The sequence below is a fragment of the Simochromis diagramma genome, unplaced genomic scaffold, assembly GCF_900408965.1.
Source record: "Simochromis diagramma unplaced genomic scaffold, fSimDia1.1 OVJJ01000107.1, whole genome shotgun sequence".
NCBI classification, from domain to species: Eukaryota; Metazoa; Chordata; class Actinopteri; order Cichliformes; family Cichlidae; genus Simochromis; species Simochromis diagramma.
Window position 1 is genome coordinate 9,464,992 of NW_024387209.1, and position 27,226 is coordinate 9,492,217.

Sequence of the window (27,226 nt, forward strand, 5' to 3'; positions counted from 1 at the left end):
GCATGCTCCTTGCTTTATATACGCTCTGTTACAGAGCAATAAAACTTTGTGTTTGCTGCCATCTGCTGGCTGGTAGAAGCCACAGACTGTTCATATCTGGACTGTAAAGCACTCAGTCATCATTACTGTCAATTGCTGCTCCTTCACGGTCCTTTTTGCACATCTGTCCTGCTGTTACATATACAGTGCATTTTCTCATTCAACCGGGATCATACCTTCAAGCAGATACTGATATCAGAATTCAGGAAATTAAAAAAAAAAAATACTGCAATGCAAATAAATTACACTTTTCACTGACCCATGAAAACAGAGAATTTCGATCTAAAGCTTGCGAGAAAGCTGTATTCATCACCTCCAGAGAAAGGCATTTTCAGCCTGAGTGGAAATAAAGTGGGTGGTTGTGCTGTCGTGGAATATGATGAAATGTATTTCCATAAACAAATCAGAGAAAACCTGTTTTGTGTTTTACTGGGAACGTCAGTGCTGTCAATTGTTCACTGATCTTTTGTATGACTAGACCACAGCATGCGTGATGAAACAGTTTCCAGTGAAAAACCACGAGCCCCAAGGTCAGCCTCTGAGAAAATAGATTTAATATTCAAATAAGCAAGACAGACTACACAGTGGCTTGCAATCATCAGAGAGAAGACGAATATGGTAGTTGATCATTTACAGACATATGAAGTTTGGGGTTTTTTCCCAGCAGCTCTACAGAGATGACATGAAAAATTCACATTCCTATCATATTCAAACATGCATAAATTACTGTACAGACATAGAGCCGAAGGCTGAGGTGAGCTTGATTCTCACTAAGGCACCCGTGATTAAATCCTCTACCATCAGTGTGCATAAAAGAACTAGCTAAATTTGGTTTATTTAGGTGGTTACTGTCATGTATGATCTTTTTATTACAGGCTGATTTCCCAGACTGAGAGCATTGTTGTTTGTTAATCAGAAAAAGAAAGTTATTGTTGAAAACAAGACTGTAACCTATTAAAAAAGGGCTACAGAGTAAGTATTTGCTGTAAACTACAGTGTGAGGCAATATAACAAGAAAACTATATTAACAAAAGAAAAACAAAGATTTGTAACTTTTTAAGAAAATCTGTCTTATACTCTGTATATAACTGATCAAATAAATGGTTAATTGCCTTGTTAGAAAAAGGAAGGCCATCACAGCGCTGACGCTGCACCAGTAAAAGACAAACTGCTTTGGCTGAGACACGTTTTTAGCAGTGCTTTCCTCAAACACTCAGGAAAACTGGAAAACACAAAATCATATCAAAATCAACAGGGAAAAAAAAGAAACAAACAAACAGAACAGTTAGATTCACCAATATCAAAGACATTTATGACACTAAAATATGATTTTAATTAGTAAGGAGATAATACTTTAGTAGAAATTGGGATAAACACATCTTAACCTCCTAACACTCACTGGCTGTTTGGGGATCTGTCGAGTGCAAATTTTTACAAAAATTTTTCCTACACTTTTGACACCTTGGTTTGAATGACTGTTAACATCAACTTTAGAGCATCGTTAGCTGAAGCAACATAGGCAATTATGCTAAATGTGTGTGTGTGTGTTGCTTAGGCAGCTATGCTGACAAATGTTGCATCTATGAGCAGGGGCGCCTCCAGAATTTTTTTTCCGTAGGGGTGGCCACTAAAAATATTGGGGTGGCACACCAAAAACCGAACTTACGTTATGCTATGCTGTTGTCAAATATATAGGTTACTTGAAAAATATTGTGCGGGGTGGGGGTCACAACAGGAAATACGAATGCCAAATATTATATATGCCGGAATAAAAGTTAATGTTTCACCTTATTGTATTATTGTAGGGTCTTCCTTTCTCTTGACACCCCCCCCCCCCCCCCTCTCAGTGGCCCCCTCTCGGAGGCGCCCCTGTCTATGAGCCTTGAAGAAAAAGCTAGCCAATTAGCAAATTAAGGCTAACTTGGCAAAAGTTAAAGCAAAAATAAAACTCCAACAAATACAACAGTTTCTTTATTTTTTTATTATTCTATTATTATTTTATTATTATTTGTTTATTTACCCAAGAAAGGCTAAAAGAATGACCAATATATGCAGAGAATCTGACCCATGTAAACCATAAAAGAATACTGGGACGGTTTTGTGATTTAAAAGGTTTCCCAGCTGTGAAAATATCTGCCTATCGGTAGTTTTTAATATGTTTAATATGAAGTTGTAAAAGTAAAATTGAGTATGCGAGGTGTCAGCTATTGCTACTTATTTAATTATTAGTGTTTATTAACACATAATGTTTCTAGAGGCTAATGATGTAATGTTGATTGGTACAATACCACCACAAAACTCTCTGTACAAAGCAAAGCAGTCTTTCCTTGCACTTGACTATGAATAGTAGGGTGTGTTATATTTGCATGACCTGTAAACAAAAAGGGATTTGTTTGTTTTTTTATTTGCGCTAAATTTAACGGAATGTTTTTTGTTTGTTTGTCTTTCTTTTTTAATTTTTTTTGCTGGCATTTGATTTTAATGCTACAGTTTTTTCCTACTTGTAAATTTTCGCTTTGATCATTGTGTTTGAATGTAGTGTGAACTACACTCCCCAGGCAATTTTACTTAGTTCACCTGCTGTCAGTTCATTAATCACTGATGACTGGACAGTTGTTGCTTAAGGCAGGGATTTACTATAACTAAACACTGAGCTGCAAACTTCATACATTTTTCCTCATTGAATCATTTTAAAAAATGATTGTAATGTAATCATTATGAAACTATTTTCAGCCTCTTTAGTTTGCAAGCATCGTTTGATGCGTCAGACATCTGCTGCTACACAGTACCATTACAAACACTATTCATGATTTTTAGCACCTTCTCTGAAACATCACACCAGTGTGCTACAGTTAAACATATTTACTATATTACTATTACAAGTGACACACACTGTGCCAAAAGTGTATGTAATGGTTTTCAAAAAAAAAAAAAGAAGTGATTTATTAGAAATTTCTCAATAAAAGATAAAAAGGTTCTTGAGTGCTTGTGATGCATTCATTTCCCCAGCCTCCTGGCGACATCCTTATAGGCTAGCTCGATTTCCACATCAGCTGCACAGGTGTTGATGAATTCGTCCTGTTTGTAAGCATTTCCGAGGTACCGCCACAAACCTTTGAACTCTGACGGGATCTCATAGTTTCTGTATTTCTTTGCAACCACCTGCAAAAGCGCAAGTTATTTTGACACTGCTAAAAGCCAAAGTTAAATGATTAAAGTAGCTGAAGATAAAGAAACCACTCCGGCGGAGGCTACCTTAACGACATGAAGCTTTGGTAGAAGGTTGCAGTCAGCAAGTGTCAGCTCATTTCCGTCCAGGAACTTGCGGGTGGATTCTCCCTCGTCTGCCTCATCAGGGAGAGGACTAATCAGGTACTCGTCCAGCTTAGCCAGGGCCTTGTTTAGATTGGCCTCTAAAGCTAAAACACACAGGAAGCATTACCATAGGATTTTAAAAGACGACAAACCCAATTATAGACATATTTCCTGGGTGCTGCATGCTCACCTCGATTTTTATCCGGTTTTGTGTTTTTGACAAACGCTGAAAATCTGGCAAATATGTCATTTCCTGCTGTGTTGGATTCATGATTCTTTGCTGCAAGTTTCGGGTACCTGACAAAACAGCAGAACATTGTTTCGGGTTGTTACCTGGCCTATTTACCAATCTCTTTTTGTCTGTGTGTGAGACCTACTTCGGTGGAGCCAGCTTTTCCTCCAGGAATTCCTCTATTTTGTTGACATCAGAGTAAACTTCCCCTTCGAAAGTGAGGAAGGGCGGGTGTGTCCCAGGAGCCAGGTTGTGAAGATCAGCTGGTTTCCTGATTAGAGTGGAATCATTTTTACACCCTCTTCAATAAATATGTCAAATATGTAATAACACTGATAATGTAGTAAAGAGGCTCTTAAAACTTAATTGCGACCCTCAGAGATTTTGTTTATTACCGTCATGTATATCTCAGAGCACCACTTGGAGCCAGAGCCTAATTAAATAGACCTCTGAAAGCTATTTTTAACTTTTGTCGATAAAAGAAAATGTTAAGTAGGTTTGTGTAATACTGCAACAATATCAAACATTTTTTTTTTGTTTTTCTTATTTAACAATGTTTGTTTTATGCCTATTTCGAGTCACAGAACTAGGAACTATTCTCAAAGACTGCTTAAAGAAATTTCAATAAAGCTTATAAAAGAATGTTAAAAAGATAGTCGTATACAATGTAATACATTTCGTAGTTTACACGTTTCAATAAAACGCTACATCTAAGCTGTGTCCATATTCAGAGGCTGCATCCTCCTTAGGACCCGGCTTTTGCGGTCTACGTGGGTCGGGTCCTCCGAAGGCCGTGTAGGCTGGAAGTGAGCAGCTGTGAAATGGGACGGTCTAGCCTTCAGATTTGCATCACCGCTGTCTCTGTGGAGTTTAATAAACTCAGCCGCCTGCTCCTTGCTATCTAAAATATAACAGGACACTGCCGTAAATTCTCGACCATCCCACACTTCTGTTTTTTCAGCTGTGTAGAAACTACAACTTTAATCTCAGCCAAACTGATTTACTCACAAACAAATAAAACACTGAAAAAAGCCAAACAATAACTGTTTAAGTTATCTAAGTGACTGAGGCTACGTCCACACATACACAGGTATTTTTGAAAACGGAGATTTTCCGTTTTCGTTTTAAAAAATAATCCCGTCCACAGTAAAGGCAGAAATGAAGGAAAACGCTGCTATGAACATGCCAAAGCAACAGGTGGCGGTATATTCCTAACCGTGCAGAAATTTTGGCCAATCAGAAGTCTAGAAGCCTCGGTGGGAAAAAGTAAACAAAGCTGGGGCATAGAAGCAGAACCCAGTGGTATGTGTGGAGGAACAGTAACTGTGTGTGTATGTAAGCATTTAAACACTGCAGAGAGTAGAATTAACAGTAACAGTATTGTAGAAATTCATTTCACCGAAACAATAACGTGGCGCACAGTGTGATGTCAAAAAATGCGCACACCTTTGACGTTGTGTTTTCTGCGTTTTTCTAGTCCACACGTAAATGCAAAAACTGAGTTTTCAAAAATATCCACCCTGGCCGGAGTTTTTAAAAATCTCAGTTTTCAGTGACCAAAAACGCCGTTTACGTGTGGACGAAAGGTGCAAACGCATAGAAAAATCTGCGTTTTCAAACGTGTGGATGTAGCCCTATATATCATGTTTAACCTGAGTAGCGAAAGAAGAAGGAGGACCATTTGGAAGAGTCTATGAATTTGGACACCCAAATCACCAATTGTTGTTGAATTGTGCTATATAAATAAACTTGCCTTGCCTTGCCTTACTGCAACAAAGAGCTAAACAGACAGAATTCCTGTTCCTACAACTGTGCAGCTGAAAATACAGATCTAAACGTAATACTAATATTGTGACAAAGCTTTATTTGCATTACATTGTGTATCTATTAATTTATTTTATTTATTTATTTATTTTTACAAGGAACGCAACCAAGAGAAGAATTTATATGAATTTTGGGGCTCAAATAAAAACAGGCACAAAAAACCCCCAACCGAAACAACAAAAAACACCAGTTGAGATATTTTATATACTTTATAATATGTAAATGGCTTGATTGTGAACTGTAACTTGACAGCACAACACTGTGTTATCATTTAACACAATAACATTTAGTTATTACCTCTTTAGGTCAACAGTGGTGACATTGAAGACAACACCTTTCAGCCACAGGATCATGAAGAGGCGCTGGGAGAAAGGACAGTTTCCAATGCTCTCGCCATCACTCCCAGCCTGTAATATAGTTTAGAGCTGAGTACAAAACAGAACGTGCATTTGTAATACATAGAGATGAATGCTGACTTACTCTTCTTTTAATGCATGCAAGAATCCACTGACAGACACATTTACACACATACACTGATTCACACACTTGCACACAATGCATGCAGTCCCGATGAGCTATCAATTAATCAGCTCACTGGCACAGTGAAAGACGAAGAATCAGTGCTTTATAGTGTGAAGCGGGGGTTTTGCAGTTGGGCTTGTGTGTATATTATCGAAATAGAAAGTGTGTATGTTTGTGTACATGTGTTCTTCAGTGTGTGCGTGAATGCAAAGCTGCAACAGGACACTGTAACGAGACACCAGGTCTAACATGAATAATCCACGCTGCTTCCATTACATGCTTCACTGCCTGTTTGGACTTCTGGTCCCTACCTACTGCAGCAGTGTGTATCAAATCATACAACAGCGCTCACTGTCGAGCCGAGGAAACACTCATACTTCACCTAAAATATTTTTCAATCTTATTTTAAGACAAGAAAACCCATTTTAGCCAAAAATGTACTGTATAAAGCTTATAGTGTTTCAAGAATTTTCTCATTGCTGTTGCCATCCATTCAGGTACAGTGCATAAGACACTGAAGCGCTGAATGTTGCATAATATATACATTTTAATCAGTTGGAATGTGAAGAACCTGACTTATATGCCACTTAAATCATATTTTCATGTGATTTGTGGTAATTGGTAATTAAATCATCACTGCATCTACTGTATACAGTAAGCTACCATTGTTTCCGATTCACTTCTCCAATCCAACCTCTTCTTCTATCAAAATCAGCAGGAAAGTAACAAAAAGCAGGATTCTCTTCCTGCCCTTGTTGATTGCTGCAGCTAGCAAAGGGAAAGTTCACTGACCAGTCTGTAGACTTGCCTAACTGTGACTTTAGTGGTAAATTTCTCAGCGGCTGCAGAGAACACTCACAGCCAGTTAGGGAATACTCTTTTTTTCCCCTCACGACTGGTGGTTGCCAGATGGGTCTTTTTCAACTGATCCTTTAGAAGCACCACGACTGACAATAAAAATGATTAACGCCAAGTGGTCAATGGTCACAGTTCTGCAAAACCTCAATTTAAAAAAATATTGATATATATATATATATATCAGAATATATATTAGAATCTGAATTTTAATCTATAAAATTATTATTTTTTAAATCCACTAACAGTCTCAAAACAAGCTAAAAGTTAAACCAGATAGCTTAAAGTTTACTAGTTAGCCAGTCAGTTCATTTTAGCATAAAGACCAGAAATAAGGAAAACAGTTTGTCTGGATCTGTTAGAGACTCAGTTTGGATAGAAACTAATCAAACAAAATTAAGAAACAATGACACTCGGTTAATTCAAACAAATGAAATGAATATGTTAATTTGTGGACTCTAGAGATGATAAGAGATGTGCTAGCTTACATGGCTAGCTAATGTCTCCTTTTTTCTATTATTTTTAACTCTGCATATATGTTCAAGTGTTCACAAAAATGGAATAAAGGAATAAAAAACAGTAAAGTAACACAATGAAAACTACTTGAAAGGTTATACATTCATGTTATGGTCTCATTTCAGAAAGGAAATGAATGTTCTCTTTACAGATATGTCAGTAACTTGTAAAGTGGGAGGAATTTGCCTTAGAGTCATCTCGTCATCACTAGTGATGACTCTTATTCTGAAGAATAGAAAAACAGACTTTTTGGAAAAAAAAATACTAAAATATTTTTATTTCTGTTAGGTAGAATCAAATTCATGAACAGTTTAATAATTCATAATTTCCTTGACTGCTGATTGTGAGGACTGTAAAATGTAAATATTCTGATTGGTTACTTTTAGAGTTATGGTCAGGGTTTGTAGTCGTCAACAACTTTGACCTCAGTTGGTTAAAGGGTTTCTGGCTGAAAGTGTATTACTTAGTATACGTAGCAAGGATACATGTTATGCATTAGCGTATTACGCCACATGCCAACAGATATTGTGGCTTAACCTTCAGCTATTAAAAGCTGCTGCTCTCAATACTGAAAGGACCCCAGTAATAATTCAGTGGGAGAGAGCAAGAGAGAGATTGTTTGTGCACGTGGGTGTCAGGTTAACACACGGAAAATCAGCATGCTACAACAACAACAACATGGCATGCACACGCTTGAAGAAGCCGCTAACCCCCCACCTTACCAAACACAGTCGCTATTTAGGTGATAATAATGTGTGCATACTGAACTTAAACGTTACTTGTCATACAAAAAACAAAAAACATTATCAACAGCATGCAAACAAATGTGCAGCAACATTAGATTCAGAAGTGAGACAAGAAATGATCGAATATTAGTTTGATGTTAGTCAAATGTTGATGTACTCACACCAAAATGCACACATTTAGACCCCCACCTTGACAAACAGCTCAATATCAGGGTCTTTGTCCTCCTCGGTGGCAGTATCCGTCATGGTCAAGAAAGACTGGCTTTGTTTGCGTGTTTTATTTCCACAGTGCAGTTGTATTTGTTTGTGTGTATATGTTAGTGAGCCAGCTCAGTTTTCAGCAGATTCTCCTCCGGGTCCATTCGGTAAAGTCAGCTCAGTCCCACAGCAGCTCTGTCAGAGTGTCAGCTGAGGATGAGTGACGAAGAGAGAGAGAGGGAAAAAAGGTGGAGGGGGTGGTGTGTGTGTTTGTAAGGGGCTCAGTTTTCTACCTGAGCTCTTAGCCGTGGGGGCGTGACATTGCTGAGCAAAAATAACCCCTCTGTGGAGAGGTGGGGGTGTTGGTGAAAGTACTAATACAGTAAGTAGGGAAAGAGCAGAGCAAGGGTGCCCTGGCCCCTCGCACCTCTTACAGCTTTGATGGACAACAGCTGGGTGATTCTGAATCACCACGAGTCATTGTTACCATCTCAGACTTGTGGTGACTCAGACATCACCACCCATAGGTCTCATGGTGTCTGTGTCAGCATGGCAGCAAGGTGATGTCAAACATTCAGAGAGCTTCTCACACAGTGCATGGTTTGTTTTGCACCCTATATCAGTGCTGTTCATCCCTGTGACCAAGATGTTTTAAAGGGGATCAGGAACAAGAAACATGATAACTAAATACAGTGTACAAAGTTGATGTAGAAAACATTAGGCATAATTGTATTTTTTGCCCTGTGATATAGCCCTTTAATACAGATGATATTACATTACAGTGGGACTGCACACAAGCTTAAACTTCTATTCCAGTTCAGTTCATTTATGTAGTGCCGAATGACAACACCAGTTGCATCAGTGCACTTTATATTGTAAGGTAAAGATCTTACCATAATAGAAAGAAAACCACAACAATCAGATGACCCCCCCCCCCCCCCAACGAGCAACTTGGCAACAGTGGGAAGGAAAACCTCCATTTTAGCAGGAAGTCCAGGCCTCGAGGGCTGGTGTCCTGCAGGTTTTATCTGAGCAATCTGAGCAATGGGACTAGAAGGGAGGTGACCGAGAACCTGGTAATCATTTTGACAAAGCTCCAGGGTTTCTGGGTGGAGATAGGAGAAACTTTCTAGGAGGACAGCCATATCTGCTGGACTAATCAGGCCTGATGGCAGATGGTGAGACTTCTTGGTAAAAGGCACATGATCGCTCGCCTAGAGTTTGTCAAAAGACACCTAAAGGACTGTAATAGAAAAGACTGAACTCTTTGGACTAAATGCGAAAAGTCATGTCTGGAGGAAACAAGGCACTGCTCATAACCTGGCCATTACCATCCCTAAAGTGAAGCATGGTGGTGCTATGGGGATATTTTTAGGCAGCAGTGTAAAATGAAAAACATACAAAAAAATTATTTCTCATTTGATATGTCTATAGAACTAAGAAGTGCAACCTGAATAACACCAGATGTATATTTTATCCAATTTAAGGCATTTTTACAATAATAGTTTTTGGCATATTTCAGATTTTATTTTCAAACTAAATAATTTTTACATTCAGAACTTTTGTCACACCAGTGTATCCTGTTTTGAACATTTTGCATAAGTGGCAACCCTGTAAGGAGTTGGTACTTATGCACTTTACTACAAATAATAAAGTGTATACAATCATAATGTACAGCTGACAAAAGAAAGACAAATATGAGTGTATTTCTACACTAAGCATTACGTTCTTTACTATATGACTGGTCTCTCACAGAAAGTTTGTACATCATACAGGCTAATAAATCATTAAGGAAACACCCTCACACTATTCTGCCAAATGAGCATTTGTAATTAGTATGTAGAGTTTTCCAAACGACCTGTGGACATGTTCCAGGAAGTAAAAGATAAAGAGAACTCTATCTCGTTGTACTTCCACTGCTCTGTCAAAGCAATGATGTAGCCTTTAATATAGCTAATTACAGATGAGCATCTATATTATTATTATAGTTATTATTATCATTATTACTATTTCACAAGGGAGCTTCCCCTGTCAGGAAATCAAACATGTGGAGTCACTCACTGTGGTGACCCTTTGTGAATAAGGAAGCAACTGAAAATAGTTTCTTCTATTATTATTATTTTTATTATTAGTAGTATTAGTATGCTAAAGTCTGTAACACAATAATTTCAAAAATAAAAAAGGAATAAATCATTTATCATGTTATCTTTATAAAGGTGCTCTTTAGAAATGAGTATCGAAAGTTTAGCTTACTAGCTGTCAAATCATAGCAACTGATGCTAGCTAGTCAGGTTTAAGTGAATGTAGAGTATAGCAGTGTACACAGTAACCAGAGTTAGCTAGCTGTGTCTGTATATTAAATGTGTATAGCTATCTAGTGACTTAAGTTTGGTTCCCAAGATAACGCAAGGCTAATGTAAGTGCAAGGTAATTTAGACAGCACCTTATCAGACCTTAGAAGTTATTCAAACTGCTTTGCAGGCAAAAGATAAAAGAAATAAAAGATTATAAAACTGAATCTAACCAGAGGTACGTGTTTCAGATGTTTTAATTTAGAGGTTTTAGAATGAGTCTAAGAGAAAGTGGCATCAAATGGATGAGTTTAAATGAATCAGGATATTCACAATGAAAGAGTTCAGAGAACCTGGGATTAGTTTGCGGGCTCTTTGTTGTTGCCTGCAGCAGACTTCGGCCTCTCTGCTGCAGTGGCCTCTGGGTTATATTGCTATGTGCTGCTTTAGTGTCAATGTGTAACATTTATGATCCCTGTGTACTTGAGTGATACTGGACTTTAGTGTGGAATGTGCTGATTGTGTAATAGCACATGTGCGGATTTAGAATGCTTATTGCTAATATAAGCTCGATAGACGAATGAACATGGACACACTCTCACTGTATACGTAACACACATGCACATACCACTCTTCACATGGTCATTTGACAGGGACCGTCCCCAACTATCCCGGCACTGACTCCGAACATTCCTGTCAGTTCAACTGAGCTTATATTTAGAATCAGAGTATCTCCCTCCAGCACACATCAACACATGTGCAGAGAAATGACTAAATAATATGGCCTATTAATAGAAGGACGTTTGTACTGAAGAGGCATAAGGTTCAAATGTGGCTTTATCACATTCCACATAAATTCACACACTATAGATAGTCACCGACCTTGTACACCACGATGATATGAACCTAATCATGACTGAAATTTATGGACGCTATAAGTTAGTTCAAAGAAAGAGAAGACGGCGTGTATGTATGTGTGTGCGTGTCCTGTAGAGCCACAATATATTTTACATTCACCTGATCTGAGCCTTTCTCTTTCCTACCTTAACAAAGAGTACGACCTTCGGTCCATCTTTGTCAGGCACTGGCTTCTCCTTAGCTGTTTCCTTCTCAGAGGCTGATGAAGATGATGATGAGGATGAGGATCTGCGTGATTTGTCCACCTCCATCTCCCAGTTTAACTCATTCAACGGCTCTACCTGTGTGTTCTCCTCTTCTTCTACTTTTTCTTCCTCTACCTCCTCCTCCCCACTGGAACTCCCCAGCTCCACTTTCTCCTCTTCTTTCTCATGAGAAGAAGATGAAGACGATGAGGAGGATGAGGAAGAGGACGTGCTCCCTCGCCTCTCCTCTGCGGGAGGCTCAGGCGCCGGGATCGAAGGAGGAGCTGGTATTCTTCTTGAGGCCACTTCGGTGTTTTCATACTCAGGAGTCAGATGCGAAAGATCTTCGTATGGGGCCTCGTAGGGCAATTCATATTCACCTGACGACTGGTTCCGGTAGGTCGGCTCTGGGTTCTCGTACACATTCCCCTCAGAAAGGTCCATCCTGGTTGGAGAAATCAAACAGAGATGGTGGAGCGTGCCAAGGTGTAAAGCAGAGTGAGGGCAATCGCAACAGGGCCTATCTTATCAGAAGATGCCCAATCAGGACTTTGGACAGGGATGGCCGAAAGGCTGGGCCAAGGGGAACTGCAGTAAGTCAGTATACTGCATGTTATTACTGTCTTAGTGTCTATAAACACAATATGAGCATGTTTAAAAAATATATATGAGGGTCCATTCATTCCAAAATCATGTTCACACTGTCTATGTCAGCTGAACACATATCTAAACTGTACTTCAGATGCGGCAGAACTCTTGACAGATTGTAATTGTCCACGGTAATGTTGAGGTTATTATATTTTTTATGATTTGGAGAAAGCTAGGTAGGGAACGCAACAAGACATATAAACTAAAATGGCACAGAGAAATGTTTTGTCAGTTGGGTTATCAGCATGGACAATTTGTCATAATAGCTTTGTCACAACTGAAGCACAAGTCAAGGTTTAAAAGAACGTGTAGACACACATGGAAATCCAGCATATAAGAGAAAGAGCTTGTTGAATTCTAGAGAGCTTAGAAGTTAATATTTTAGAATAGAATAGAATAGAATTCAACTTTATTGTCATTGCACATGCACAGGTACAGGGCAACGAAATACAGTTTGCATCCATCCAGAAGTGCTTTAGTGATATAGATATATTACAATATATATTAGCAATAGTATAGATATGTAAGTATATTACAGAAATGGGTCTATTATGGTATGTTATAATGTACACGGTATGAAGTATGTTGTGAATATTCTATAACTATAAGTATGTACAGGCTGTAGTGAGTACAAGCTATGTACAGGCTATGAACAGGATATAAATATGAAAAACTATACAGAATATGAAATAAATAACTTTACAGAAATCTGAGATATACAGCTATACAGAAATGGGAACTATGCAAGTTGTAAACAGCTGTAGGGTTAAAAATTATCGTATGTACAGAATGATTATTACAGAGCTATACAGTAGTGCAGTTAAGATAAGTGAGGGTGTAGATAGTTTCTACAGAGGCTATATAAAGTGCTGGTGGTTGTGAGTGGTGGTTCAGTCCATGTTATTATTGTGTGTTTGAGGGTACAGTTGTCCATTGTGTGTGTGTGTGTAGGTGGTTGTGGGTGTGTGTATGTTCAGTCCATGAGTTAACATGGGTCAGATGTCAGGAGGCAGAGTTCAGGAGTCTGACAGTCTGATTTTGTATGATTGCCTGCCATAAATCAAAGTTGGCTAAAAATGTTTCACACTCTAAAGCACAACCCAACAAGTGACAAAGTGCTGTTCAAAAACTGTATTAACACAAGGCTCTCTTAGTAAGGAACAAAGACTTGATGCCGCAGTCAAACGCCATGGTTTTTTCAGGACTCGGTTCAAGCAGCAATTCTGTCAGGAAAGGAGAGAAAGGTCAGTGGAAGCTAGAGCTATTATGAGGATGGAGTGTCTTAACTGGATTAGGTTCTTCCTTGATGTTTCTTGGGAGGCAATGGTGGGACAGGAATGGACTGACCAGGGCTCCACGGAGAGACCAGAGATGTGAAGGTTGACATGCAGCTGACTATGGCATATTGGTTTCCTCAGTTCCTTTCTCAGAGGATGCAGACCAGCTTGGAAAGCCCAGGGAATGCTTTCCCAATATTTAAGACTCAACTTTAAAAACAGAGATGGCAAGATATAAGCACAGGTTAAATTGTTGAGCACACTGTGAGCTTGCATGATCTTGATTACCATGTTGATCTGACAGACAGTTGTGTCTTGAGCTAGTCCTTGGTGAGGAGTGGCAACTGAGATGGCTCAAACATTGGGCAGACAATCCACTCATGGCCACCTGAAGGGAAAAACACTAGGAAGGCAACGAAGGAACCCTAAACCACCTCAAAACCATGGGACCAACTGTATTTTCGCAACACAACATGACCTCTGTTAGCTTGTATGTAATTTCCTTAAGTAGTCTTTAGGAATAACTGTAAATGCTTCTTGGAGGACATTCCAAGGCTCTTTTAAGGATGTTGTCTGCTTTTTCTTCTGTTCTCTGTCATGATGATCTCACACTGCTTAGGTAATGTTGAGTTCTGTGCTCCGGGGAGACCAATCCATGACCGATAGTGTCCCATTGTATGCTTTCTATCCTGATATGCTTTTACTATATTGGCAGTTTGCTCTGGATTATTGTCATGCCGAAAAGTCAAGCCAAACGGTATCACATGATCCAACACTGTTGATCCTTTTCTGTATTCATAATTCCATCGATAGATCCTCAACAGTGCTGGTTAAAAAGGAGCCCGTAACCATAACAGAGCCTCCACTCTGTTTTATGGTGTGGATCACCATGATGCCAAAAATGGCTTCTTGGCAGCCACCCTTCTACTGAAGACCATTGTTGGGACTAACGCGTTATTAAGTAACGCGTTACAGTAACTACGTTATTATTGTGGTAACGAGCACGGTAACTAGTTATTATGCCAAAACCAGGAACGCGTTACTCGTTACTGGGATTTAGATAGGCTCGTTATTCGTTACTTCGTGTGGTGGCTATCGTGGAGCTTCCACAGATTCAATAACATTAGCAAGTGGTGGAGGCCAGCAGGTGGATGAAGGAAAAGGGAGGCAAGAGGAGAGACCCGAAGCGGCCGCTGGTCCGAGAGTGTCAGGTGAACTGAACTTCAGGTAAGAAGTTATAACCTGCAGTCCATCTGGGTCAGATATGAACCAAGTTTAGGTGGAGTTTATTTTCGTTATGCTAACTTTTTCGTACTGCGTGCTAGCTAGCATGACGGAGTTTCTATACAGCTGGGTGGGTGCTATGTTACTGATGTTGAACTTGATTTTGTTCATAAGGTTAATTATTAGAGTTTCCAACCGTCCCGTAAAAAACGGAATCGTCTCGTATTCAGAGAAAATATTACGCGTTTCTTATTGAGGTGAAAAGAAACACAGTTTGTCCCGGACTTCAGCTACAATGAAAAAGACACAAAGCTGGAGTTATTCTGTGTTTACGCTGCACAGCTGCCTCTTCTTCTCTCATCCTCTCACCCTCCCTCTCCTGTTTCTACTTCAATCATGAAACTGATCAATGATCAGCTGATCAGCTTTTCTCTCTTGTTTGTTTATCGCCCACTTTGCGCCAGAAAGAGGAAACCAGCGGATGTCGCGTAAACAACAGCAGCACGTTTAAGCTTGATCAGCTGTTGTTAGAATTTATTTAATATTAATTTCTAGTATCAGCTGATGTTTGCTGGAGCCACAGCTGTAAAGCTGCTGGTCATGATATCGGTTTGGTTATGTGGTGAGAGGGAAACATGAAGATGAAACCAGGAGATGTCCTTACTGAATCATCAGAGCTGTGATGGAGAAACAGGTTTACCTTTTAGGTGACATGAATGAGTTGAAGGGAGGTTATGAACTGTTTCTGAGAGACAAATAACACCAGGATCGTTTCTAAGTAGCTGACAGCTGGTAACTGTGCAGGGGCGGATCTAGCAAAGTGTTGCCAGGGGTCCATTTAGGGCATTAAAAGGGAAAGGGGGGCACAGGGAAATACTTTCTTATTCTCATTTAAAATGTCTCGCTTTTAAAAAAATAATTATCTGAGTCTTACAACAAACGATTGATAGATTGATACATATATACCATCAGAACAGTGTACATCACTGTCACAACAGTGTTTATTTTCATTCAAAGGCTTTATGATTTTTCCTATAATGGTAGGCCGGTCTCTAGTCAAAATGCCCGGGACGATTTTTTTGTCCCAGTCCAGCCCTGTAAGCAGCTCATCTGCAGTCTGGTGTTACCTACATCTTCCTATTCAGAAGGCAGAATTTCCGAGTTCTGAGTACAATCGAAAGCACCACGACTGCAGTTTTTGTGTTGGATGTAAAAAGCGAGGATAGAATGGCTAGGATAGAATCAGGTGTGGGATTTCTCTCGTGGAAATGTGCACATTATTTTTTCCTTTCTATTGGTAGGTGGCACAGTGCACTTGTGGCAAGTAAGCAAGCTAGAAGACTGGCAATCGTCCTGGGTATCCAGTTACGGAAGCAACACATTAACAAGAGAATTCTGAGTTAAACCAAAGTTACTTTCCCTAGTAACCAGTTACTCTGAAAGTAACGAGTGACTTGAAGTAACTGAGTTAATTTTGATAGAAGTAACTAGTAATGTAACTAAGTTACTAATTTAAAGTAACTTACCCAACACTGCTGAAGACATTTCTCATGTGGCTTCAGTGAAGAGTAACTAGGGCCAGATGCATTTGTTGGGTCTTAAGGATATGACTGTCAGATACTCATCATTTGCTGTAGATACATTTATAGATCCGCCACTTCTTCTTTTCTCATCCACTTATCTTCCTTAAATTTCTTAAGGACACATTGCGCACCGGGCTGAGATAGGCCAAATTTTCAGCTTATGGATCACATTGGTGATGGAAAAAAATTGAATTTTTTTTTATTTTAAAATACTTTTTACACAGCTGCTTAAAGCAAAAGTGTGTTTTAGATTTAATATCAAATAATATTTTAGGTGAAACCTGCAGGACAAAAAAGTAAACTGGATCCTATAAACTCTCATAATTTCACCTGTTAAATGACAGATTACACTTTTTTTGGTTTAACTTTTAAACTCTCATCTCACTAAAACTGGTGTACAACCTACTTTTTTCCACTCTGATATGCACAAATTTGTGCATACAAATCTACACGGCTTTCTTTGTGGGTTTAACGGTCCAAACAGGGAATTTCCATCATCAGAAATGTCAAGGGGAATTCCAACGCGCGGCTAAAATGTTACCTTGAGGGGCATCATGTTGGAAAATATTATCTCAGTTGTTTTTTTTAACAGATTTACTAAAAACTGCATACAACTTGGGCCACTCTTCTTTTTGATCTGCAGGAAATTCTCTATTGTGACAACACCATGAACTTGTTTTACCATGTTACCTAATTATTCTGAAAAAAATAAAGATCACAGTAATTTAGTGGTCAGTATAATGTGTTCAGATTCATCTCATAAGTCATGACACACCACTCTTACCTACATAAGCTGCCTTTATTTTTATTTTATTTATTCATTTTTCTTGCCTGTCCCGTTCAGTACTTTAGCAATCAGAACTGTTGTCGGAAGGGCAGGAAAGATGCCCAACAGATTTATTTTTTAAGTGGAGAAATTATGGCAATGCCATATTGGTCCACTTGATTGACCTATATTATTATAAGCTGCCTTTATAAGTTAAAAATATTGGTATCTGTGTTAGTATCTGCAATATTTGATAGTGAATCGATACCAAAAATTGCAGCATTGCACGCCACTAAGCAGATGTTCCTCTTTAGCGACCCCTATAGGTAGTAGCCGAAAGAAGAGAAGATGTGTAATTTTTCCCTGGTCATGGCATCGGTCGACCGGCACGTCAAGTTTGCTACAACAAAAGCAAATAGCGAAAGGTTTATTTCAAAATTAAAGCACTATATTTTAACGCTCTATGAATAAACCAATTTGTGCAAATATAGCATTTATTAATTATAAAAAAAACAATTAAGTTGGCATTAAAATAGCAAACGAAACTACCAGACGCCAAAGAATTGCATTATTTTTTTTTTTATCGCCGTTAGAGACGCGATTTATTTTGGAATTTCTCACCGGAACTGAGTGAGAACGATATTAGCCAACTAGACAGCGTCTCAGCAGCGTTTGTTTGTGTGTTTTGTGAAAGTCCACCGGTGATGTTGCTGCGAAGATAGGGGGAAAGGTGTTCAGAGGCGCTGTTTGGAGCACAATTATCCGTCAGCTCTGCCAGGGCAGGTAACGTGTTTAAACGGACTGTTGTTGGGGGAACGCTGTGACATTGGCAAGCTAACTTGGTATACGAACTGCTAACAGGCGCCCCTGCTGAAAGTGAAAATAAAAATTTTCTTGGTCGGGTGACCCAACACTTTTTGTATTTCCAATCTGCCACTAGAAAACACGAGTTTTTGCATGATTTTCAGTGTTTATTTGCTGTGTTATAAGTAGAGCTGTGTCGATATTTTCCCTTTAAGAACGGCGACTTCCTTGTTGTGTTTATTTCTCAGACTGTGAAAGCCAAGGCTTTTCGCTGGAAGTCCTTGGTGTCACTTCAGTACTTCCTCCAACACGTATATGAAATGTAACTAGGTAGTGTATGAATAAAACAAAATGTCTTTATAATAAATAGTTAAATTAATGAATAAGGTATAATTTTATTTTTATAAATTTATTAATTGTGTTTTCTTTGCCGCACTACTCCATGCACTGATAAAATATAATCGAACGTAAATGGCAAAGTTGTGAATAGGAAGAAAGTACTGGAGAAACTGGTCCCAGTGAGGAGACTCATGAGTAACCGTTCAAAAATAATCCTTGTTTGTGTGATTCTGAGCTTGTTTCAGACAGTTTATCTTCTGTCTGAAACGAGCTGTTCTTTAAGCCAATGTTCTGATGGTTACCTGTGCCTAAACAGATGAAGCAGGTGGGTGGTGTGAAAGATGGCCTTATTTGTGGTATCTGCTCTTATTGATGTCATACAGACCAAAATTGGGTTGCAAACCCCCCAAAACAAACTGTCTAAAGTGAAGAGCTTATGGCAGGCTACAACCTGAGCTTCTGACTCTCAGTGATCACTTCTACTCGTCATTCATTAAAAATTTGGCCTTGTCCATTATGAGCATCCACCAATGTAACTGTATACATGCAGAAATAATCCTCACCCCTCACTCGGCTCACTCTGAGCCTCTGTTCAAGCCAGTTCTTCCACCACTGTGACATACACACTTGAGCCACTTATTGACTTTGTTTGCACAAAACACATCCTGTTTATCCACGTGCAAACTTGCAGGAAGAACAAACCTTCCAGCTTAAACCTGGTTTAGACCGTGGTCACAGCGTGTTAAAAGATTCTTACGGTTTCTGGCGACTGGTATTTTTAGCTGGTTGGAGTTTTCCGGCTTTCTTTGACTGCAAAGCCAACAACTATAAGTTTCATTTCCTATAAAGTAAAAGTGAAGGGCCAAAGAATGATTCTGGTATTTTGAGAATATTCATTTCCTTTATCTATGTGAGACTTACACCTAGGGAAATCATACCCGGTGTAAGCCGATCTCATTTATTTAGCCTTTTTTGTATCTTTATCCTGAAAGCAGATTAATTTTCTGCAGGTGGGGTTTTCAGGCTGGCACACTGTAACCTTTAGCTTAGCAATGTGAAATTAAAACCCCTCTCAGCTTGGTTCGAGTATTTCAGGTTTCTGTTTTTTGTCTGACACATTTTCAGGATGTTGTTTCAATTGGTGCTGGCTTTCCTTTGTGGTGTTGGCGTTTGGGCCACAGAAAATACCACCACCCAGCAGGAACCGCCGCCGCTGCTGCTGGTGTCATTTGATGGGTTTCGAGCTGACTACCTGAAGAGGTTCCCCATGCCGAACCTGAAGCTCCTGTACAGCCAGGGGGTCCTGGTGGAGCAGCTCACTAATGTCTTCATCACCAAGACGTTTCCAAACCATTACAGTCTGGTAAGCCTGCTTTTGTTTGTGTGCGTGTGTGTTTGGAAGATGATCTGTCTGATAGCTGTGTCTAATTCTGGTCTGAAAACATTTCCTTCCTTTGAATTTGATGCAAGAAATAAGCAGGTTCTTCTCTGAAAAACACGTTGCCTCAAAACCCACAGCCTTTCTTTCGCTACCGTTTAACCCAGAGGCGACAGCACTCAGGATTTCCAAGAAAAAAACCCAAAAGCCTCACTGCTTTCATCTTTCATCAGATTCACTAGTCGTTTCCTCCTGTTTATTTAGTCTGTAAGCATGCATTAAAAAGAAAGAACAGAGCTTTTGTTGAGCTGGAGTATCTCTAGAGTGAAAAGTTACACCAAAAAATTGACTTGGTCAGAACCATAGACTGTATATAAAAGATGGACATAGTGACTTGAGTTGGGAGATGCTGAACACCTGTGATTGACAAGTCATTAGCTGATGAGTAAACTCCTTTTAATCTGCCTTTCTGATTACAAATAAAGAACACAATTAAGAGGGCTATTATTCTACCATATGGGTTGCCCCCAGGTGGCCAACAGCAAGAATGCAGGTTTAAGAGTTGGGTCTTGTTTTAATAATTATTCTAATTATTAATTAATGTCATTAGCTGCAAAATCTTTCACTGGGTCTTTTATATATTTATTTTTTTTAAATCACACAAGATTTTCAATTTTCCCGTAAAAGCCTTGTAAATGTGATATTGTCATTGAAGTTTGTTACTGTCGTCAGATTTAAAAGGAAATATAAAAAAAAAAAAATCAATTTCAAAGTGTGATATTAGTGCTACATGATTGTTTTTGATCAGTACTGTGATGATGGCTATTTGTCATGATCATTCATTTATTTTTATGGACAAAAATGTTTTTATTGCACTGTGAAGTAAGCATAACACTGCTTTCATATCCACGTACGGAGCTGTATAAAAACCTAGTGCTAAATTAAAGACAAAGGGAGAGAGGGCGTTTGCTGTGGCTGCACCCAGACTGTGGAACAGCTTACCTCCTCACGTCAGACTCTCCAAAAGCCTAGAAACTTTTAAAACCGCTCTTAAAACTCACCTCTTTTCATTGGCTTTTAGAAAGGTTTAATTTATTTGTTTTATTTATTTTTATTTTATTTTTATCAGCGAGGTGTTACTACGAAATTGTGTTCTATTGTATTTTTATCTGTATTTACTGTACAGCACTTTGGTCAGCCTTGGTTGTTTTTAAATGTGCTCTATAAATAAACTTGACTTGACTTGACTTGACTAAATTAAACTGGGGACTGTATTTTCAGTGCAGTTTTGTTGCTTGGCTGCATATGATTTGTTCTTGGTTTATACCACTTGGCCTAATGCTAAAGACTTCCAAGCAATGCATCAAGATCCACTTCTAGGAACAAGCTCTTTGCATTCTGATGGTGCAGACATTCAAATCAAATCAAAATTCAGTTAACTGGGTTCCCAAAATTTTCATCATTGCATTCACCTTTTAACATTTTGGAAGCTGCTTTTCATGCTTGAGTAATCAAGTCTCTTAAAGATAGATAATAGAACAAAATCACATAGACAGTATAATATTATTGTTTTTATTATTGTTACCTCTGCAGGTTACAGGGCTTTATGCAGAGTCTCATGGTATCCTGGCCAGTAGAATGTATGATCCCATCAGCAAGAAGCACTTCAGCCTTAGCAACGACACCGACCCGATGTGGTGGAATGGGGCGGAGCCCCTCTGGATCACCGCGCTGGACTCCGGCTACAGCACTGCAGCCATGATGTGGCCCGGCTCCGACGTGACCATCAGGAACTGCACACCTACACACTTCTTTCCCTACAACCCCAGCGTAACATTCCAGGAACGACTGGGGAATGTGACAAACTGGCTGTTAGGAAATGAAAAGGTTGAAATATCATGTCTCTACGTTCCTATTTGTGGCGCTTTGTGGAGATGGTCTAATTTGGAAAAGCTGGAAGGTTTGACATTGTTTATGATTTTTATAATCCCACCAGGAACAACGAGTGAAGTTTGCAGCTCTCTACTGGGAGGAGCCAGACAAATCAGGTCACATGTTTGGCCCTGACAACACCACCGCCATGGGCAAAGTGCTGAAGGAGGTACAGTCATTTGGTTATATTCAAATGCTCAAACAAGCTTACTAGGTTGTCATACTGCTACAGCAAACCTGCATGTACAGTGGAGGAAATAATTACTGGGTCCTCTGTTGAATTTGTAAGTTTGCTCACTTAAAAACAAATGAAGAGTCTGTAATTTTTGTGGTCGTTTCATTTTAATGCAGAAAGACAAAATATCAGCCAAAAATCCTTTTACATAAAAGTTATAAACTGATTTGCATGTCATGAGTGAAATAATTGGCTACCAAGCAGAAAAATTTGATATTATTGGAGGAGAAACCCTTGTTAGCAAGCACAGCTGTAAGACATTTCTTGTAGTTGGTCACCATGTTTGGACACACATTAGGAGAGATTTTGACCCACTCCTCTTTCCAAAAACTCTCTAAATCCTTTAGGTTTCTTGGCTGCCACTTATAAACTTAAAGCTTTAGTTTTAAGTTTATAAGTGGCAGCACGACTGAGGTCTGGAGACCAGCTAGGCCACTCCATGACCCTAATGTGGCTCTTTAGCCACTCCTTTGTGGCCTTGGTGTAATGTTTTGGGTCATTGTCATGCTGGAAGACCCATCCATGACCCATCCTTAGTGTTCTGGCTGAGGGAAGGAGGTACTCATGCACTTTTTATGGCCCCATTCATTGGCCCCTACATGCAGTGAAGCCATCCTGCACTCTCAGCAGAAAAACAGACCCAATCCATAATGTTTCCATTTCCGCGCTTTACTGTAGGGCTGGTATTCATTGGGTCACATTTCTCTTACTCTAAACACGGCGGATTGAGTCGATGCCAAAGAGCTTGATTTTGGTTTTGTCTAACCACAGCTTTCTCCCAGTCCTTCTCTAAATCAGTGAGATGTTCACTGGTAAACTTCAGACGGAGCTGTACATGTGGCTTCTCTGAGCAGAGGCACAACAAGATTTCAATCAAATGCAGGCTGGTGCGTTATCATTAACAAGCTCCTCCCATGTAGTTTTGGACTGATCCGAGACCTTTCTCGTGATCATCCTCACCACATCTTGCCTGGAGCTCCAGACTAATATTCTGATATACTGTCTCTCCACTAAAATGAAAGACTAGTTCCAGTGGTGCAAGTCTTTTTTTTTTTTTTTTTACTTGATGCAGACATTTGTGTCTGCTTGTGCGCGATTAGGTTGACGACAACATCGGCCTGCTGATATCTGAGCTAAATCGGACCGGCCTCTGGGGTCGCATCAACGTGGTGATAACGAGCGACCACGGGATGGCCCAGTGCTCAGCCGATCGCCTCATACGGCTGGACGAGTGCCTCCCTGAAGACAACTACACACTGGTGGACCTCACACCTGTGGCGGCGCTCTTCCCAAATCAAAGTAACTGTGCTAAGCTAATCTCATTTTACATAATGAAACTTGTGTCTCTGTTATTCTGTGCATTGAGCTCCCAGTTGCAATTTTCCATGTGTCTGCTGCCCAGGTGATCAAGCTGATGCTGTCTTCAATGCGCTGAGTAAGTGCCACCCCCACATGACGGCATACTTGAAGAAGTCCATTCCTGATAGGCTGCACTACCAGAACAATGTGCGCATCCAGCCAATCATACTGATTGCTGACGAAGGCTGGACCATAGTGAAGAAGGGGAACAAGTTGCCGAGATGTACGTGCTTTTTTTTAAATTTCTTTTTTTAATAATGTTGAGTTTTTGATATGTTAAGACTAAAAGACAAAAGCCAAAGCACAATGAATTAACTGAATTAACTACAATATTAATGCCTGGTAATCCTCCTGTTACTCCTGTTTACTTTTAGTGGGCGATCATGGCTATGACAATGCTCTTCCCAGCATGCATCCTTTCCTGGCAGCGACTGGGCCTGGCTTCCGTCAGGGTTATCAGCTGAACAGCTTAGAAACTGTGGATGTTTATGCACTCATGTGCCGCCTGCTGTCAGTGCCCGCGCAGCCCAACAATGGCACCCTGACCCAGGCTCGGTGCCTGTTGGCCGCTGAGGCCTGCGTAGATCTTCCCCTGGTTATCGGCCTGGTGGTGGGTGTCCTGCTGGTACTCACTACAATCACTGGTGAGTAAGAATAACGTGTCTTCTTGTTGTATTGTGTTGATGTGGGGGGGGGGGAGAAAGGGGACCCAGATTTGAACCCTGTGGAACCCCCCAACATTTTCTCAGCCTTTTCATTAGATGAACAAGCTATGATTTGTTTTTTCTTTTTTCTCCCCCTCAGTTTTGTTCAGGTCTCTGAGCACTCGCCGCCAGTCAGGGCCTCGGCCTTTCCGGAGGCTGCAGGTCGACTATGATGATGATGACGACGACCCCTTGTTGGAGTAAACCAACTGTGTCGCAAACAGATTTAGAACCACACATTTATCAAGAGCAGAACACAATGCAACCCAAAACAAGAATGTAAAAATGTAATCCAGGCTAAAAGCAAGCAAGAAGCTGCTTCAACTAAAGCCTGGAAGGAAATGCAATCTGTATAATTTAGTAGGCCTATCACTTACTTCCCCATCATTATGCAAAGAGAGTACAATTGTGTAGTTTATTACGTGATTGTGTTATGAGACATAAATATGTCATGCTAGTCTTTCAGCTGCTCCCCAGGCTTTGCTCTTGGGAGCACATAAAGGTTAACGACAGAAACATGAGGGAGTTCAGAGTTCAGCGAACAGACTCAGAACCTTACCAGAGATCATTTTTTTTTCCTTTAAAGATTATAATGTCAAGCATATTCACACAGCTTCCAGCCTGGCTACTTTCAGATCATGCTGTAAGAGTCCCTTTTTGACGATGTCAACAAACCATTTGAACTTGGAAGCTCATTGCTGGTGGTGAGAACGGGGTCGCTGCCAACTGTTTCAATCCAGGAGTCACATTTTCCAGGGACGGTGCAGACTAGAAAGGAAAGCTGGGAGACAGAGTGGTAGTGACATGCAGGAAATGGGCAAGAGTGGACTTTTTATACCATAACTAAACATGGCACTTTTCTTATTACACACACTCCCTACTGCATTAACAGTTTAGCCTGTATTATGTTTAACCTCTCTTTAATTGTCTGGTATTATGATTGTAAAATATGCCGCTCTGCTTCCTGTCCACGTTGGTGATTGGTCTTATGTTCCAAAATCCGCTCACAGCTAGACTGGGAATCCGTGGATAACAACGTTTGTGTGACTGCTAAGCCTGATTACAGAGGTCGGGTTTAGTGAACCCAGATAATGAAAAGACATCCCGGGTGTGGAAAACTAGCTTAATAATACAGGCCTCAGGTCTGCAGATCCCGTGCACTGGTATAAATACAGCTGTGGGTAATGCTATATTCTGTTGTTGTTACTGAGTCTCCATAATGTTACTGCTGTTAAAAATCCTTGGACTTGAACATGTGACAAGAAGCCAGTGGTGATTAGCTGTGAAATTTTGGGGAAATATTGGCGAAGTCTTTGGTGGGAAGACGGTAACAATGAGTCTGATATTATTATTATTATTATTATTATTATTCTCAAAGAAGAGACAAAAGCTACTGACTACTTTGATTTATCTTACTTTTCTTTCCATTTTTCTTTGGTAATGTTGTTTGAAGTTGTGTGCTGTTACATTTTTAACAGCAGAGGGAGCCACTAGCTCATTTAACTCAGCTGTGACAAAGATTTGATTGTGATTAACCTTCAGTTTTCTTTATGTGGTGTTCTGTGTTTTTTTTTGCCCAAGTATGCCAAAACCTGAATTTTAAATCTGAATTGTTACAATAATATTAATTTGTAGAATTACAGGTAATTCCTCACAGTAGCTTTCTATGCCAATTGTTCACTTTACATGAGGGTGTGTCAGGGGTCCATCTTTGCTTCCAGTATATGAGTGATACCAAAGACTGTTAGATGCAGAAAGAAATAATCAGCACTTACGTCTTTTTTTTTTTTTTCTTACACAGGGATTTGTATTACAAAATTAAAACAGTAATTGTTATTTTTAGCATCAGATAGGTTAGCTGCACACTTTTTTCTTTTTTTTTTTTAAGAAACAGTACAAACGCAAATTCAGGTAGTAGTTTGAAAGTTGAACAGTAATTTCAAAGGCTGTTTTATTTAATCTGATGCTCACAGAGGGAGCAACCACAGGTCTGCTGTCCTGATCAAGGAATTTAGATAGAGCACACGCCTGTTAGCAGGGATCAGAAACTGTCACCGCTCAAGGTCACAGCATGAGCCTGTTGATATTTAACACTCCTATTATTGGCAAATTCAACAACATGACTCGAACCAATGAGGGATGGATCCATATGACACATGTTTTGTGGAAATGTTGCTCTTGTGCTTGTAACCTTTCCTGTTTCCCCCCCAAAATTTTAAAGAACATCAGTGACACACTGCTCCTCCTCACCAGAGCACTAGATGAATATTTAATAAAATAAAAAAAACTTCTATCTTGCTTCTCTTGTAAGATTTACTGTAAACCAAAGGTCCCAGTTTTTTTTGTTTATTGTTTCTTTATTAAATGGATTATATATATATATATATATATATATATATATATATATATATATATATATACATAAATAAAAAAATGAAATGGGTGAAATATTTTCTGTACTTTTCAAGGGATTTATTGAGTATAACCACATTACAGAATAAAAACATACAACTTGCACTCAGTGCAGAGCTGCTTGCATACTTTAGCCATTGTTGAATGTGAAACCCTAACTTTTGTAAAGTTTGCCATGTGATGTTCCCTCTTCTGCATATTGCACATATAGTTATTTCTGATGGCTTTATGTAATGTGCACATATGTGGGCAGCTGTGGCTCAGGAAATAGAGCAAGTTGTGCACTGAGTTAAATTCAGGCCACTGGTATGACATTTTTTTTTTTTTTTTTTTTTTTTTTTTATGCAGATGTCATATCCAGGTGTTTAAATGCTACATGTATGCTCTCTGTATTGCACTCGCATCAAGGCTTGATGTTTAAAGTTACTGTTTTTAGAAGTGTAAAAGAAATCTGTACTATGCAAATTGTGTCTAACATGTCAAAATATTTGTGTAGTTACGAGATTTTGACAAAATAAAAAATGTTGGGAAGCCTGATTCGTCTCTTTGTGTAGTGATTCTGAGGAGGATTAAAACTCCTTATGTCAGCTGGCATTGGGAAAAACCACCGAGACACCTTTGGGAAAAATTAATTTATATTCCTTTATATTTTTTTTTTCTCCATCGCAGTCACATTACAATGTAATAAAATGATAAACATATAAAATCAAACTCAATACTGACGCATATACATTTGTTCTGTGTTCAAAACCAAACGAACTGTACATGTTTTCATTTATATTTCTTTCACATCATTTAAAATCTGTCATAATTTCTATGTAGTCATCTGTATTATTGTAAATCTTTGTCTCTTCACAGATAAATAGACTTTATTTTCAGGAGGTATTGTAACAAAAATAACACATTTCCTAATGGTGGCTGCCT

General features: G+C 39.3%; 2 protein-coding genes across 4 annotated transcripts; one reads left to right on the forward strand and one right to left on the reverse strand.

Moving 5' to 3' along the window:
* Positions 1–576: 576 nt before the first annotated feature.
* On the reverse strand, positions 577–12,162 carry clic5a (chloride intracellular channel 5a). Of its 2 annotated transcripts, none has more exons than XM_040051471.1 (6): positions 11,582–12,162; positions 5,708–5,817; positions 3,732–3,857; positions 3,545–3,651; positions 3,295–3,458; positions 577–3,201 (listed from the first exon to the last, which is right to left on the reverse strand). In XM_040051471.1, the coding sequence occupies exons 1-6, from the start codon at positions 12,083–12,085 to the stop codon at positions 3,037–3,039; spliced, it is 1,176 nt and encodes a 391-aa protein (XP_039907405.1). In that variant the 5' UTR covers positions 12,086–12,162; the 3' UTR covers positions 577–3,036. The 2 variants fall into 2 exon arrangements, with proteins under 2 accessions (XP_039907405.1, XP_039907406.1); XM_040051472.1 differs by lacking the exon at positions 11,582–12,162 and adding an exon at positions 8,239–8,498.
* On the forward strand, positions 3,300–26,839 carry enpp4 (ectonucleotide pyrophosphatase/phosphodiesterase 4). Of its 2 annotated transcripts, none has more exons than XM_040051470.1 (8): positions 3,300–3,411; positions 19,408–19,645; positions 21,254–21,547; positions 21,657–21,761; positions 22,928–23,126; positions 23,230–23,409; positions 23,561–23,830; positions 23,991–26,839. In XM_040051470.1, exons 2-8 carry the CDS (start codon positions 19,409–19,411, stop codon positions 24,092–24,094), a joined length of 1,389 nt encoding a protein of 462 aa, XP_039907404.1. In that variant the 5' UTR covers positions 3,300–3,411; position 19,408; the 3' UTR covers positions 24,095–26,839. The 2 variants fall into 2 exon arrangements, with proteins under 2 accessions (XP_039907404.1, XP_039907403.1); XM_040051469.1 differs by lacking the exon at positions 3,300–3,411 and adding an exon at positions 17,768–17,922.
* The last annotated feature ends 387 nt before the right edge of the window (positions 26,840–27,226 follow it).